At 37.3% G+C, this 17347-nt stretch overlaps 1 protein-coding gene across 1 annotated transcript in view; it reads right to left on the bottom strand.

The window, feature by feature from the left end:
- Positions 1-17347, bottom strand: part of DLD (dihydrolipoamide dehydrogenase) — a 29511-nt gene that overhangs the window by 9416 nt on the left and 2748 nt on the right. Inside the window, exons 3-8 of the mRNA XM_082692022.1 lie at positions 9563-9642; positions 9003-9071; positions 8353-8422; positions 6875-6975; positions 6393-6536; positions 5901-6002 (exon numbers count right to left, since the gene is read on the bottom strand). Of these exons, the coding sequence (XP_082548148.1) occupies positions 5901-6002; positions 6393-6536; positions 6875-6975; positions 8353-8422; positions 9003-9071; positions 9563-9642 (566 nt within the window). The remainder of the gene's footprint in view (positions 1-5900; positions 6003-6392; positions 6537-6874; positions 6976-8352; positions 8423-9002; positions 9072-9562; positions 9643-17347) is intronic.

Here is a 17347-nt window from a genome sequence, read left to right as displayed (position 1 = left end):
AAGAACCAAAAAGAAAAGTTCATTTACTAACCCTACAGCATGGGCAAAATGGAGGGGAAACTACTGGAAATCTCTCCAGAGCTGGAGAGGCTGACAAGTGCCATTGTTCACATTCCCCCTCCACCTTGATAGCAAAGACAGGAGCAAGGTCCAGGCACTCAAAATGGCCTGCTGCCTCAGTGAGCCCTGGGCCCCTAGCCCACACCAGCTCCAGTCATCCCCCTCCAGGCCAAGGAACTCCCAGCTCCAGCCCGCTTCAATGAGGACAATTATAAATTTAAAAAAAAGGTAGTTAAGGGCACTCAAAACATGTAAAATATAGTAACATATACATAAAACATGGAAGGTGGGGGAATAAAAATGCAGTCCTTTTAGAAAATGCTCAAACTTAAGTGACCATCAACTTAATACAGATTGCTGTATACTTAAGATGTGAACCACACGATAACCACAAACCAAAAACCTACACCCGATACACAAAAAAAGAGAAAAAGCCAAGCATAACATTAAAGTCATCAATCACAAGGAAAAAGAACAAGAAAAAAAGGGAACCGAGAAAAGCTATGGAAACAATGAACAAAATGGCAATAAATACACACTTACTGATAATTAAATATAAAGAGTCTAAATACTACGACAAGATCTAGGCTGATGGAATGGATAAAAAAACAAGACCCATCTATATGCTGCCTATAAGAGACTCGTTTCAGACCTACAAAAACATAAAGACGAAAGGGAAGGGATGGAAAAAGATATTCCAAGCAAATGGAAGCCAAAAAAAAAAAGGAAGAAAAGAAGCCAGAGTAGCAATACTTATATTAGATGGAATCACCTTGAAAATAAAGACTATGACAACAGACAGTGGCACTGCATAACGATAAAGAATTAATCCAACAAGAGAACATAACAATTGTAAATCTCTTCGTACCCAATATTAGAGCATCTAAATATATAAAACAAATATTAACAGACATAAGGGGAGAAAGTGACAGTATCATTAACAGTAGGGGATAGCCGGCTTGCATCAATGGAGAAAATCAAACAGAAAATCAGTAAGGAAATTGTGTCATTGAACAAGACATTAGCCTAGGTGAACCTAACAGATATATGTAGAACATCAGATCCAAAAAAAAAAAAAAATAGATTCTTTTCAAGTGCACCTGAACATTCTCCAAGACAAATCACATGTTAGGGGCTGTCTGGGTGGCTCAGTGGGTTAAGCCTCTGCCTTCGGCTCAGGTCATGATCTAGGTTCCTGGGATCGAGTCCCGCATCGGGCTCTCTGCTAGGCAGGGAGCCTGCTCCTTCCTCTCTCTCTCGACTTGTGATCTCTCTCTGTCAAATAAATAAAATCTTAAAAAGGTCTCACTAAATTTAACCTTAAAAAGCATTTAGGAACACTTGGGTGGCGTAGATGGTTAAGCATCTGCTTTTGGCTTAGGTCATGATCACAGGGTCCTGGGATCAAGCCCTGCATCAGACTCTGTATGCAGAGGGGAGTGTACTTCTGTCTCCCTCTCCCCCATCCCCTGCTCATTCTGTCTCTCAAATAAATAAAATCTTAAAAAACAACAACAACAACAAACAACCCAACACCAAACCACCTATGGGTCAACAAAGAAAGCAAAAAGAAAATTAAAAAAATACATGGAGACAAATGAAAACTAAAACATCATGGTTCAAAATCTTTGGCACATAGAGAAAGCAGTTCTAAGATAGAAATTGATAGCAATACAACCAAGAAACAAGAAAAATCTTAATTCAACCTTACAAAAGAAACCAGGGGAAAAGAAGTGCAAAGCCCAAGGTTAGTAAAATGAGGACAGAAAAATCAGAGCAGAAATAAATGAAAGAAACTAAAAAATAATAAAAATCAATGAAACCGAGAGCTCTTTCTTTGAAAAGTGAAACTGATAAAACTTTAGCCAGACTCATCAAGAAAAAAAGAGACAGTTCAAATAAATAAAATGAGAAATTAAAGAGAAGTAAAAACCAACAGCACAGAATTACAAAAGATTAGTAAGCGACTACAACAAAATATTATATGCCAACAAACTGGACAACACAGAAGAAATCATTAAATTCCTAAAAATGTACAATCCTCCAAAACTAAACCAGAAAGAAACGGACACCTGAACAGACACCTGGTAACAAAATTGAATCTGTCATCAGATTCAACTTCAAAGCTATGCATTATACTCTCAAGCTGAGGTATGAAATAAAGTGTTCTTCCTCCCCAAAACAAAAACAAGACAAAACAAAACCCTCCCAACAAACAAAAGTCCAGGACCTGATGGAGTTAGGTCAATCTACTAAACACTTTAAAAAAGAATTAAAACCTATCTTCCTTAAACTACTCTAAAAAAACAGAATAGGAGGAAAGCTTCCAAATACATTCTACAAGACCGCATTATTCCGATAACCAAAATCAGACAAAGACACTTAAAAAAAAGTAAACCGCAGGACAATATCCCTATGAACACAGGAGCAAAAATCCTAAACAAATGTGCTTGGCAACCAAATTCAACAATCAGTAGAATGATGATTCACCACGATGAAATCAAATTTATTCTGAGGATGGCTCAATATCCTCAAATCAATCAATGGGATACACCACATCAACAAAATGAAGGATAAAAATCATATGATTATCTCAAGAGATGCAGAAAAAAACATCTGACAAAATTCAACATCTGTTCATGGCAAAAACTCAACAAAGTAAGTTTAGGGGTAACATACCTCAATATAATGATAAACCCACAGATAACATCATACTCAAGGGTAAAAAACTGAATGCTTTTCTGCTAAGATTGGAATAAGACAAGGATGTCCAATCTCACCATCTTCATTCAACACAGCATTGGAAATCCTAGCCACAGAAATCAGACAAGAAATAAAAGGCATTCAAATTGGTAAGAAAGAAGTAGAACTATTTGCAGATGACAGGACACTATACAAAGAAAACCCCAGACTCCACCAAAAAGCTATCAGAAGTAATTGGATTCAGTGAAGTTGCAGCATACAAAAATCAATATATACAAATTTGTTGCATTTCTACACACTAATAACAAACTGGCAGAAGAGAAATTCAGAAAACAATTCCATTTACAATCGCACCAAAAAGAATAAAATACCTAGGAACAAACTTAACCAAGGCGGTAAAAGAACTATATTTTCAAAATTTTAAAACACTGATGAAAGATATACCATGCTCATGGACTAAAGAATCAGCATTTTTAAAATGTCCAAAACTCCTGAAAGCAACCCACAGACTGAATGCAATCCCTATTAAACACCAAAAGTAATTTTCACAGAATTAAAACAAGTAATCCTAAAATTTGTATGGAACCATAAAAGACCCATAATAGCCAAAACTACCTTGAGAAATGAAATAAATCCTGAGGTAACACAATCTTCAAGATATACTACAGATTTCAAGATATACTACAAAACTGTAATAACCAAAAAGGTTTATTAATGGCACAAAAGAGACACACAAATCAATGTGACAAACTAGAAAGCCCAGAAATAAACCTACATTTATATGGTCAATTAATCTGATAAAGAAAGCAAGAATATGCAACGGGGAAAAGACAGGCTCTTCAATAAATGGTGTTGGGAAAACTGGACAGTCACATGCCAAAGAATGAAACGGGACCACTTTCTTATGCCACACACAAAAATTAATTCAAAATGGACTCAAGAACTAATTTAAGACCCAAAACCATAAAATTCCTAGTAGAAAACGTAGCTAGTAATCTCTCTGACATAAGTCTTAGCAACATTTTTCTAGATCCACCTCCTCAGACAAGGAAAACAAAAAACAAAAACAATTGGGACTACACCGAGATGAAAAGCTTTTGCACAGCAAAGAAAACCATGAACAAAACAAAAAGACAACTTATTGAACTGAAGAAAAAGTTTACAAATGATATATCCTATAAGGAGTTAATATCCAAAATAAAAGAACTTACACAACTCGACATCAAAAATACAAATAATCCAATTAAGAACTGGGCAGAGGACCTGAATAGACACTTTTCCAAAGACATATAGATGGCCAACAGACACATGAAAAGATGCTCAAATTACCAGCCATCAGGAAAATGTTAAATCAAAACCACAGTGAGTTGTCACCTTACACCTGTCAGAAGGGGTACTGAAAAGTGAGAATTAGTAATTGTTAGCAAAAATGTGGAGAAAAAGGAACCCTCATGCACTGTTCATGGGAATGTAAATTGGTGCAGCCACTGTGGAAGACAACATGGAGGCTCCTCAAAAAAATCAAAAATAGAAATACCATATGAACCAGTAATCTGTTACTGAGTATTTACCTAAAGAAAATGAAAACACTAATTTGAAAAGATAAATGCACCTCTATGTTTAATGCAGCATATTTACAATAGCCTAGATATGGAAGCAAACCCAAGTGCCATGATAGATAAATGGATAAAGATGTACATATATATATAATGGAATACTGTTCAGTCATAAAAAAGAAAGAATTTTTCCAACCTGTAACAAGGATGGACATAGAGGGTATTATGCTAAGTGAAATAAGTCAGACAGACATAGACAAATACCACATGATTTCACTTTTATGTGGAATCAAAAAAAAACAAAACAAATAACTGAACAAAAAAAGCAGAAATAGAGGTGTAAATATACAGAATAAACTGGTGGTTGCCAGAAGGGAGGCAAAATGGGCTAAAGGGAGTATGAGATAGAGGTTTCCAGTTACAAAATGAGTAAGTCATAGGGATAAATGGTCCAGCATAAGAAATAATACAGTCAGTGGTACTGTAACAGAGTTATATAGTGACAGATGGCAGCCACATTTGTGGTGAGCACAGCATAATATATACAGCTGTAGAATCGCAATGCTGTAATTTTAAAAAAGGAAAGGGTAGATAGCTGAATTTAATCAGGACCACAGTTTTGCCAAGCAGGTATGATGATGGAACAAAGAGGTAAGGGACTCAAGAAGAGCAGCTACAGTGACAGACTACGGAATCCGAGCAGATCGGGAAAGTAGTCAAAACAGGAATTGAAGAGAGCAAAAACAGATGGACCCAAGGACTAGAGCACCCGATAAAGTTAAACTGCCTCTATGTTGAGAATGACTGAGTACGAAAGGAGAGGAGGTTATGGGTTAAGAGAATAAAATGTCTCAATCTGTGATTTCAGAAGTAGAGCAGTTCTTTGTGACATCAAGGTACAACAGCCATGGCTAAGAACACCTTAAAAGTGAGAGAAGGGGGCACTGGGGTGGCTCAGTCGGTTGAGCATCCGACTCTTCATTTCAGCTCAGGTCATGATCTCGGGGTCCTGAGAGCAAGCCCTGCATCACGCCCCACACTCAGTGCAGAGTCTGCTTGACCCTCTCCATGCCCCGAATGCTCTCTCTCACACACACGTGTGCTAATAAATAAATAAAATATTTTTTGGAAAAAAAAAAGGAGAGATCACCTGGTAATACAGGAAAGTCAATAGGAAGGGAGAACAAGGCAGGCAGAAAGCATGAAATGGCAAGGCAGTCTGAGAGTTGCAAGCAGTCCGAATGAATGTAAGAGCGGCTGAGATGAGGATGGAGATGGAGGGAAGAGCCACGTAAGTCATATCTGAAACGCAATTTGCTCAGAATGAGAACTATCTTCTGAAGGACTAAATCAATGAAGTTCTAAGAACACAAAGGGTAGCAGATACATGGAAGCAGATTTCAAAATAAAAGAGAATGTCCTAATGTCCAAAAATTACATAAATAAGTCATCTTGAAAACTCTTTATGACTCAAGTGTTCAAGCAAAACTCCATGTTGCTCTGCTTGCAACACTGTACAGAGGACCAAGAAGTCCCTTCCAACTCCATGAAGGCAGTAAGAGAAGAAAAAACATTACTTACCAGTTCTACACCTATTACTCCTGCACCAATGACAACCATCTTCTCTGGAACTTTTTTTAAAGATAAAGCACCTGTAGATGACACTATTGTATCTTCGTCAATCTATAATAAAATATATACAATCAAGATTATCTGGAAAAACCTACTGAGTTATAAACTGACCCCACCAAAAATGCTAAGACATTTATTTGTTTTGAGGTATCTATGACTTCTATCCATACACTCAATTTTATCAAATCCCATTAAACTGCTCACTTAAAATTTCATCATTTGGTATTTCAAAACAAAACGGTCAGTTTTAAACTTTGTAATGAATTCAAATCCATCTAATTGAAGTGTTTTCTGGTAAAAATCACTGCAGAATAAAGACAATCAACTTCCCAAAGCTGAACGACTGTCAATATATACTACTTCAGTTAGAAATTTCTCCAAGTTCATAAATAGCATGAATAGTTTATAAATGTCTTTCTGAAGGGAGGTTGTACCACATACCGTGATTCCAGGAAAAGGTGTAACCTCCGAACCTGTAGCAATAAGAATGTTCTTTGTATCAATAACTTGAGTGCTGCCATCGGCTTTCGTAGCGGTGACCTGATTTTTGCCAGTTATCTTTCCATATCCATTTACGTGGACAACCTTTATAAAATGTTTATAGATTTACAAAGTTTAAAATGATTTTCATGATTTAAAAAATGTGACTAATAGGAAAAAAGTACTCTATTAAGTAACACATTCAATACAAAATGCTTCCTCACTTAGTAAGGCTACACATGGAGCAGCAAAAATTTGTTCTATATACCAGAGAAATCTATTTCAGGTTAGTATACAATTTTAAATTAAATAAATACCCCCAGCCAAAAACCCTCCAAAAAACAAAAAATATCAGCAGCCAAGTTCTAACAGAACTGCTCTATCAGATTAATGCTTAATGTATATGTAAAATAAAGCAGACATCTTCATGTTAAACCACTGACCTTATTCTGTTTGAATAAGTGGGCAATTCCACCAGTTAAAGCTTTTACTGCTGTACTCTTCTGCTCCATCATCTTCTCCAAATTCAAGCGAACTTCAGACACTGTAGTTTGTTAAACAAATCTTTAGTCCTTAGCTAAATTCTTGAAGCAATACGGTATTTTTCACTAATCACAGAAAACTTCAGCCTAATGTTTACATGACTGGATAAAAGGCAGTATTAAAACTTCTAAGTATAGTAACTAACATAACAGTCGTAGCTTACAAAAAGACTAAGAGCAACATCTCTCAATAAATAGAACCTCTCAAACACTGCAGAAAGTACACCTTTGGGAAAATTCAGTCCAAAATAAACATTATATCCCACTGTGGCAAAATATTCTAAAAACTTATGATGACAGGTCTAGATGAGATTTCAATAGAAACAGCAAAGTAAAGTATCACCTGAAATTATACGTAAAAATAAACAATAATATCATGAAACAAAAACTAAAAAACACTCAACTGAAAACTTTAAATATAAAAACTTAATATAAAAGAGTTTAATAAACTGGATTTAATCACTCACTTAACTTAGAATTCTGAAGCAAGTGTGTAAGAAGATAAAGCTGCTCTACTCAACACAACTTCAGAAGAGGGATAGCTCAGCAATCAGCACATGCAACCAACACAAATCGCAGAGATGAGGAAACAGACTCTGAGAGCCTGGACTGACCTGAGCCAAAGGGCTACAACAAGAAGCTCTGCCTACCTTGCGGGTCCTCTTGACTAACCCTGTCTCCTCTTTCTTCCTTCTTTCCAAAAAGTAGGCTTTGACTCTACCTTTCATCTACTTCGATCTATTTGCTTTAGTGTGTACGTATCCCCTTCATACCCAATGGATAGCCAACTACAGCCCATTTCTTTCAAAAACCTACTGCTACAAACAAATGAAGGAAAAATAATTACCTATCCCCATCTCCTGATATGTTTAATCGCTCCCTAAAACCCCAACCTTTCTGGATATATCTGTCAACAATTGGTAAGAAAGGATGAAATAAAAACAGCCCAAAAAGAATGGCAAGAGACAAGCCATACAAAATTAAAATGGAATGTCCTCCTTTTACACTGTGCTACACCCCCACTCCTCCTTTGTTCTTCCCACTACCAACAACTTGGGTAGACCAACCTACCTGCCTTCCTTCTCTGCCCGCCAACTCCCCACCCCGAGATCTCCAGGTTTCAGGGAAATTAAAACTGACTTCACAAACACACACACAGCCGACTTCACACCAAAGTTTTCAAAGGAACAGAAGATGTCACAGTAAAAATCTGGACTTAAGTCCTCTTAAGTAAATCTCTCTACATTTTTAAAGGTCTTCTTTTACTCTTTCCTCAACGAAACATATGTTACACATTCATTAGATATACATAAAGCTGTAGCCAAAAGAGTCAAGTCAAATATGGCTGGTAAATTGCTGAATATGAAAGGTATACTTACTTTCAATTCCCCTAGATGCAAAATCTTTTCCATGGGCCATATGATAATAATGAGAGTTATTTAATAAAGCCTAAATAGATAAAATGATCAAATGTTGATAATAAGACTATATACAATCAAAAAGCACTTAAGAAATGACATTCTCTTCATGGAATAATACAAGGACTACGACAACTTAGTTTCTGTTCTTACATTATTAACATAAGCCCAATAATAAAGACGTAAAAAAACGTTAAGCAGGAATGAAAAACAAAACATCTCCACTTCCTTTAAAATCAAAGGAATAAGTACACTCTTCAGGGCAGCAGGTGAAAAAGGCAGTCATGTCTACATATATAAAACCCCTAAGGGAAGAATTTACTACCTACTATCTGTTTCACTGGTAAAGGAAAGCTGAAGAGAAAAAATGGAGCACCACAGCCTGTTTGAATGGAAAGGCTGGGTATTTGAAGACAGAGAAGCAATTTCAGGAATGTATGGCAGACTGGTGACAGCACTGTTTAAGCTTTACCAAGGAAAACATGTTTTTTATGATCAACCAGGGTTGCTTAATTTCTAATAACTATTATCCTAATGTTCTAGTCCTAATACATCCTTCTAATCAGTGGCTAATGAAAAACACCTCTGCACTGTACGAAACACATGCTCACCTTAGAAGGAATACAACCAACATTCAAGCACGTTCCCCCAAGCGTCTCATTTTTCTCAACGCAGACTGTCTACAACCAAAGAAAACATTATTTGACTACTTACAACCTGCAGTGGCTCAGTTCATAAAATTCCCACGCATCTGTCTTAATTCTTCTACAGAACAAGTTACTGACGCTGTTTGTGAGGATAAAATAGACTCTTTTAAAATATATCATTTCAGAAATAATGCTAAATGCAGGCTCACCCAAAAATGAATTATACTCAGAGACATTTTTGCCTAACATTATCAAACACATGCCCTTAGTCCTATTACCGTAGCTTCCAAAGCAGAATTAGAAGCCAAATGTACAAAGTATCGGGGGGAGGCGGGAAAAATGGACCTCACAATCTCATGAGAGCACTGCAACTGAGTAACATTCCTCATTCATCTCAGGCCTATATTTAATTTATAGAATAAACAAAAATTTACCATTACTCTTTATGTGCAAAGTATTCTGTAAATATGATCGACTCTTTTCCAATAAAAATGTATCAATACCTTGTTTAGTCTAAACCTTACCTTGAAGCCCAACTGGGCAGCTTTGATAGCAGCGACATATCCTCCGGGACCAGAACCTATCACTGTCACATCAGCATCAACTATAATAAAAGCAAATTAATATAAACAGTTAATTGCTTAATACTGACCAAAAACAGTGCATTAAAAACAAAACAAAACAAAAAAAACCCTGCTATTTTAAACCTCCAAGAAAGTACAAAATAACCAACATTTTCTTCACAGTACTATTTCACTCCTAGGCACCTGACGTTCTGTGACGTAACTGAAAATGGCACAGATTTTAAAACTTCATTTTCTATTTGTTCATTATGACATATGGAATACAACTCAGTTCTTTTTTTTAGAATTTATTTATTTGAGGGGCGCCTGGATGGCTCAGTGGCTTAAGGCCTCTGCCTTCAGCTCGGATGGTGGTCCCACGATCTGGGATCGAGCCTTACGTCGGGCTCTCTGTGCTCAGCAGGGAGCCTGCTTTCTCTCTCTCTCTGCCTGCCTCTCTGCCTACTTGTGATCTCTTGTCTGTCAAATAAATAAATAAAATCTTTAAAAAAAAAAAAAAGAATTTATTTATTTGAAAAAGTGTGCACACATGCATGCGAGTGGAGGGAGGGGGAGAAGGAGAGACAATCTCCAGCAGACTCTCTGCTGAGAGCACAGCTGACACAGGGACTGATCCCACAACCATGACCTGAGCCGAAACCAAAAGTCGGGCCCTCAACAGACTAAGCCACCCCGGCACCCCACATCTGAGTTCTACATCCACCGAATCCACTGACCTTCCTAAATTCCACACTGTTCTACTTAAAAAGAATAAGACAGGTTTTTAGTGACACTGAAAGACATTATCTGTGTGAGGGAAAGGGCTTTGTTGTGTGTGTGTGTTTAAAGATTTTATTTGTGATAGAGCACAAGCCGGGGGAGCAGGAGAGGGAGAAGCAGGCTTCCCCACTGAGCAAAGAGCCCAATGTGGGACTAGATCCCAGGACTCTAAAATCATGACCTGAGCTGAAGGCAGACACTTGACCAAGGAAAAGGGCCTTGGAATCTGACATAACTTGGCTTCGAATCTCAGCTCTGCCATTTATTAGTTGTGTGACCAAGGGACTTAATTTTCCTGTCATAAAGGAACAATAACATTGCCTTAAATGATTTATTTAATGTTAGGATTAAATAAGACAATTATTTGCATAATGCCTTAGTAGTGCTAACTTTAAGACTGAGTACACCCACTTCAGGTACTTCTGAGAAAGAGAAAAACCAGCTTCCCTGTACTGGATGGCAAACATGTTTTGAACTTCATTTGAACGCTAATAAATTTTGTATAGTTTAATAGTTCATTAAATGAACTATTCTGGACATTTGCCATATAAAAATACAAAAAAATTTTTTTAAAGATTTTATTTATTTATTTGACAGAGAGAGAGATCCCACATAGGCAGAGAGACAGAGAGAGGGAAGCAGGCTCCCTACTGAGCAGAGAGCCTGATGTGGGGCTCGATCCCAGGACCCTGAGATCATGACCCGAGCCAAAGGCAGAGGCTTAACACACTGAACCCCTAGGCGCCCCATAAAAATACAAAATTTAAAAAAAAAAACAACTTGGTATCAGCAACCTTAGGAATGTAGTAATTATAACACTTGGAAAAGTCTAATTATTCCCACTGTTCTCGAACCAACTTCAAATAAAGCTACAATCACTTATAAGACTTGGGAGAGAGTCTCCCTTCCTTCTCCCCACCCTCCCAAACTATCCTTACAACCCCAAGCACTTAGCAGTATATAACACGTTTTCACATCTATTACCCTTTTGATTCTCAGAACTTCCTAGGAGGAGAAAAGCCTTATAACTGACATTTCACAGATAAAAAACGCTAGGTTCAGAGAGGTCATTTAACTTGCCCAAGGTCACCTAGCAAGTGGGTCAGAGAGAAAATTAAGCTTTTTGTCTTGCAGTGATGATTCCGTTATTCAACAGGATTCTATTCTCAAATTTAAACTAACACAAGCGAAAACCCTGAGAGCACTAATCAAGTTTATAATTACTAGCTATCCGATCTGAGAATAGTTTAACCTGCTTTACCTTCGGCAGCCCTATGTACACAAAACAAAGACCACAAAAAAACCTCCTTCATAGGATCGTAATACAGAATAAAACAGCATATATACATAACTTAGCATAGTATGTGGAACATACATAATAAGTATTTGCTATATGGTAGCTATATTCTGAACTATGAAGATGCCAAATTTTAACTTCTGGTCACCCCCTCTCCAACAAAACACCACTCCCCCAAGCATGGGAGTACTAGTATCATCAAAAAACCTTTGCTGGCCTGAAAAGAATCACAGAACCTCAGCGATGGAAGATAACTAAGAAGTTATCGAACTGACAAAATCTAAGAATCCTTCCAACTGAATAAATAAAAGGACTGATTCTTCTTGGTTATATCGGATGATAATTAGGATTACTCAGTACATGAAAAAAAATAGACAGTCCGTCCAATACATGAAAAAACTATTGCTTCCATTTTCACTGATTCATTTGTGGTCTTTGGCTATACTGCTTGGTTCCCTGATTCATGTTCAGAATTAAGTACATAAGAAAACGTATTATCTATTTTCAAATTTTGAACAAAATGATGGCCTAAACAGCATCCCTTAATTTGGGTTCTAATTTTTAATGCACAGTAATGAAACACAAGCTAGAAAAACAGGATTTTTTTGTTGAATTTTTAACATCTTTTCTGATTAAAATGTGTAAATTTAAATTTACACTTAAATTTAAATACAGAAAAGCCCAAAAAAGTTGAGTTTCATTTCCCAATGTAATCTTAGATTTTTTTTTTCTTAAGTTTACAAAATACAAGAAATTCAGAACTAGTCACCTCTCACTGAAGATACTGTATGCACCATTCCATCAGAATACCACTAATGTGCTATGGAGCACACACACACACACACACACACACACACACACACACACAAAAAGAAGGGGAAATGTAAAGTCTTTATCTACAGATGGGTCAGTGGAGAATATAGGAGGGTGTGATTCTGTGACAAACATTCAAAAGCAAGCCAATATTTAGGGGATATCTTCAATATACTTGGAAATGTATCAAAAAAGGTGGACTGATAGGTAAATGAAAGAACAGATCTGTGATAATTTAAGTACAGTAAAATGTTAGTGGAAGAATCTGAGTGTTCACTGAAAAATTCTTACAACTTATCTAAAATGTTTGCAATTTTTCACAATAAAATGTTAGAAAAACCAACCAGTTGGCTCTCACTTGTACCAAAAGCTGCATGCAAGTAAAGTTTACAACACAATATTCTGATGCACCATACCCTTGTCAAAAAGCATTTGTTGGTTTGGTTTTCACATACAGTTTTAAGAATCAGGATATAGACCAATTGTTCAGTGAAACAGATCAAGGAGTATCTGATGAAAAGTTTTACAAAATTAGCATTAGCCTTTCAGAATGGAAAAGAAAAACTGAACAGGATATACAAATTGGTATCATGAGAGAAAGATGACTAAGTTAGAAATATGGCAGAAGATAGCTGGATAGCAATTCGTATTTTAGGAGGCGGTGAACTAACTGGAGAAAGCTATCAGGTCCATACTTTAAAAAATAATGGGGTACAGTCAGGGGTGACTAACTTCAACAGACATAGCAGTTAATGCCATGAAATGAACTGAAGGAGAAAAAGCAGGATAAAGTATTCTACTAATGTTACTTACAGTATCATTGTGAGGAAAATAAGCACACCATGTTATCAAGGCTACCACTGAAGTCAATGTGTCAAGTTACAAATCAATTACAGTCATCAACCAGTTGCAAGATGTATACTGACAAGTCATTCTGAGACAGTAACTACCATATGGATAATACCCTGTACCAGGCAGTGAGCTAAATGTTTCCTGTTGTCTTATTTAAGCCTCCTTATGTCTCCATGACACAATTATTATACCTCTATTTTACAGGGAGAAAAAAAGGCTAAGAGTAACTAAATAACCCGCATTAGGCTGCCCAACTAGTAATATCATCACCCAAAACCACTCAGCTTCTAAAATTCTGAATTCTAATACTCTGCTTTCTGATGATAACTCTACAACCTCCCCTAACACATTAAGAAGGAGAAATATACTTAAAGACAAAAAGGATATAAAGTTTTTTTTAAAAAAAAGAAAAACTGGAGTTCAAATATGGGCTTCTACCTCTTCCTAAATCCTTGGGAAATAATTTAATCTCTCTGACTTTGATGTAACATAGGAATAAGTGACAGTAATACCTACATCCCACCGTTGTGAGGTCAGACATAATGTCTGTCAAGACCCTGGGAGGAGGGCAGGTGCACATGAAGACACTCAATACCTGTTTCTTCCCTTCCCAGATCCACCTCCCAATCTCACAGCCTCCAATCTCACTCTCACCCTATACACTGCTACCCCATTGTTATCTTTCACTAAAATCTGACTCAGCTACTACTCTCTCCTCCTTCATTAGTTTCCCTTTCTTTCTCAGTCAACAAACATTTATTGAACACTAGCAACTGTGCCAGGTGCTAAGGAAGGTTTCCCCCTCTCTTGGATAAAATCCAAGCTCCTAAATGCAGCATCCAAACCTCTTCCTTAGCCTCATCGCCCACCACACTCTGCTCATGCACCAATACCACTCAGTTTAAGCTTCAGCAACAATGAATTACTGTTAGTTTACACCTACAGAATTACACTGGTCTACCTATGTACATTCTGTTCCATCTACCTAGAAATAAATGCTGACAGCATGCATTTCACATTAGACACTACTCTAAGGTCCAGGGATAGCTATAAAAAACACAGCCCTGACTCTTATAGTCTAATGAGAGAGGAAGAAAAACCATTACAATAAAAACGCTAATCTGCAACCAGAATGACTTTAAAAACAAACCACTATCATGCCTCTGCTTAAACCATTCCAATGGCTTCCAACTACCCTTAAAAGAGAGTTAGGGTCTTTCATTATCTGCAGAGATCATCAACCCATCTTCAACAAACATTAGGCACACTGGCCCTTTCCAAGCTCCTCAAAGACACTAAGCTCCTTCTCACATTGAAATACTCCCACATGCTGTTCCTTCTACCTGAACACCTCTTCCCAGACCCACTCCCACATCAACCTGTTTCAGATATCAACATCATTTCCTTAGGAGAGAACTCCGTGACCATTCACAATCCACATACAGATTTCATAGCTCCCTATGCTTAGCCTGTGGAGTCATTATCACAATTGCTTACTGGATGTTTGTCTTCCCCAAATGGACTATAAACTCTATAAAAGCTGCATCCTGTCTGACTCATTCACTGCTATATGCCAGCAACCAGCCCAATAACTAGCACATAGTGCATATTACATATTCTCTATTTGTTGAACTAATGAATGAATGAATGTAGCAAATGTGAGTGTCTTAAGGACTAGGAGTTCATTCCGGTCATGAAATGGAAGGTCCTATCAATAATACACATTACTCTTCAAATTTTGAGAAACTTCATTCATACAGATATTCAAACATCTTCCAGATTTTTTTAAAGACTATATTTATTTATTCGAGAGAGCATGAGCAAGAGTGCACAAGAAAGAACACAGTGTGTGCGGGGTGCAGGGGAAGCAGGCTCCCCGCTGAGCAAGAAGCCTGGTTCTGGACTCAGTCCTGGACCCTGGGATCATGACATCAGACGAAGGCAGATGCTTAACCAACTAAGCCACTCAGGTGCCCCCTTCCAGAAGTTTTAACAGGACTGTATTATATATAATAAACTTGGAACTTCTCAAGCTGGTCTGATCAACCAGTACTCCCTGGAAGCAGACCAAACAGAACAGAGATTAAGATGGAGGTTCTAGAGTCGAGGAATCTTCCCAGTTATGTCACTTCCTAGCTGGGACCTCTCTGGACTCAGCACCTCCACATATAAAATGGGGAAAATAGCAGCACATTATCTTGTCAGATGGCAACAAGGATTAAAGACTGCCTGAGGCAGAGTAAGCGCTCAGGGAATCAGTTACTATTAGTGTAGCTGTTGCTGGGGATTTACTTCATACCAGACGCCACAATGGGTGATTCTGATAAAGCAACAACTAAACCAGACATGGTTCCATTTCTCATATTTATTCAATAAATATGTACTGAGTACCTACTGTACCACTCCAGGTGCTAAACAATCACAGTCCCCGCCCTAACAAAGTGTAAATCCTTGGGGGAAAGACAGCTGTTAAATAAACGCCAGTTTTGACTCTTGGTTTCAGTTAAGTGTCTGACTCTTGGTTTCGGCTCAGGTCATTATCTCAGGGTCATGAACTCAAGCCCTGAATTCGGCTCCACACCGGAGCTCAGAGTCTGCTTGTCCTTCTCCTGCCCCCTGCTTGCACACATGTGCTTGCGTGCTGGCTCGCTCGCTCTCGATTCTCCAAAATAAATAAAATCTTTAAAATAATAAATAAATGCCTCAGATAAATACAAACATGAACACACAATGCGTGTTACTTCACGCAACCAAAGACTTCACACTGTATTAACGTGAGTACTAAGGGATTTAAAATTTATTCAATGTCAAGGAATTACTACACAATTTTGATTCACAAGTACTCGGTTACCCTCATTCCATGAAAATCTAAGATCCTGCTCAAAGACTACCAAATAGAAGGCACTGAATAAATCGCTGTTGATTAACTCCAAAAGTGAAGAATTAGCCACAATGTCTTTAACTACCTGCTCTGGAAACAAAAATCTAACATTTCTCCTGTTGCTTAAGAAAAAGTACTATTCCCATTTAACAAAGACAACTGATATATGCCAAGTATACCCCAATAAAACTGTAAGGAAAAAAAAGGAACAAACAGAATAACGGTGGGGAGGCTGGATGGCTTCATCACTTAGGCCTGGAGACTCTTGGTTTCAACTCAGGTCACGATCTCACAGTCATGGGATCCACCCCATGTTGGGCTCTACACTCAGTGCAGAGTCTGCTTCAGATTCTCACTCCCCCTTCCTCCCACTCGATCACTCATTCTCAAATAAATAAATAAAATATTTTTTAAAAATTTCTTTGTAAACAAATATGATATTGTTTAAAAATTATTTTTTAAAAATATTTTTTAAAAACACCATTTTTTAAAAAAGGTATAATGGGTCCAACCGTTTCCCCCACCAACAAATTAGTACTTTTTAAAGGATTTCTTGCCCTTTCTAAAGCTAGGTAAATCATTCACTGTTGATCACTGGTGACAGGAATCCTCCCACTACTCTTTTTTCCAGAAATAAAATATCTCAGATCATGCTAGTCTGGCAGCAGTTAAGGTACAGGATAAAATTATTTCCAAGAATGCAGGGACACTAATGGTTATACTTCCCCCCCAACTAATGGGTTCTACAAAAAAGTTTTAATGCAACTTTATTTATATGGGTGATTCAGGTAAATGTCAAAACAGATAACTTCAAATAACTAATATGCAGTGGTACTGGGAGGCCAAAATGCCTTACTACAAGCCCAGTAACTTTCTGTTTTAAAAAACAAAATATATGTCCTTTATAGAAACTTCAAAAATACTAAAAAAAAAAGAAAGAAAGAAAAAAAGAAAAAGAAAATACCCATATTCCCCATATCCCATAGTTTCCTTTCAGGGTGTATCCTTCCAGTCTTTAAAATAACGTTTTTGACAAGCCCATCAGAATTTTCAATTGGGATGTCAAAAAGTCATCTCACCATTCTAGCAGTGTCAAACCACCGACACACTTACTCTTACACAG

Source organism: Mustela nivalis, assembly GCF_964662115.1.
Source record: "Mustela nivalis genome assembly, chromosome: 12".
NCBI lineage: Eukaryota > Metazoa > Chordata > Mammalia > Carnivora > Mustelidae > Mustela > Mustela nivalis.
The sequence above is the reverse complement of the archived record's forward strand: the minus strand, read 5'-3'. Positions and strand labels throughout refer to the sequence as shown.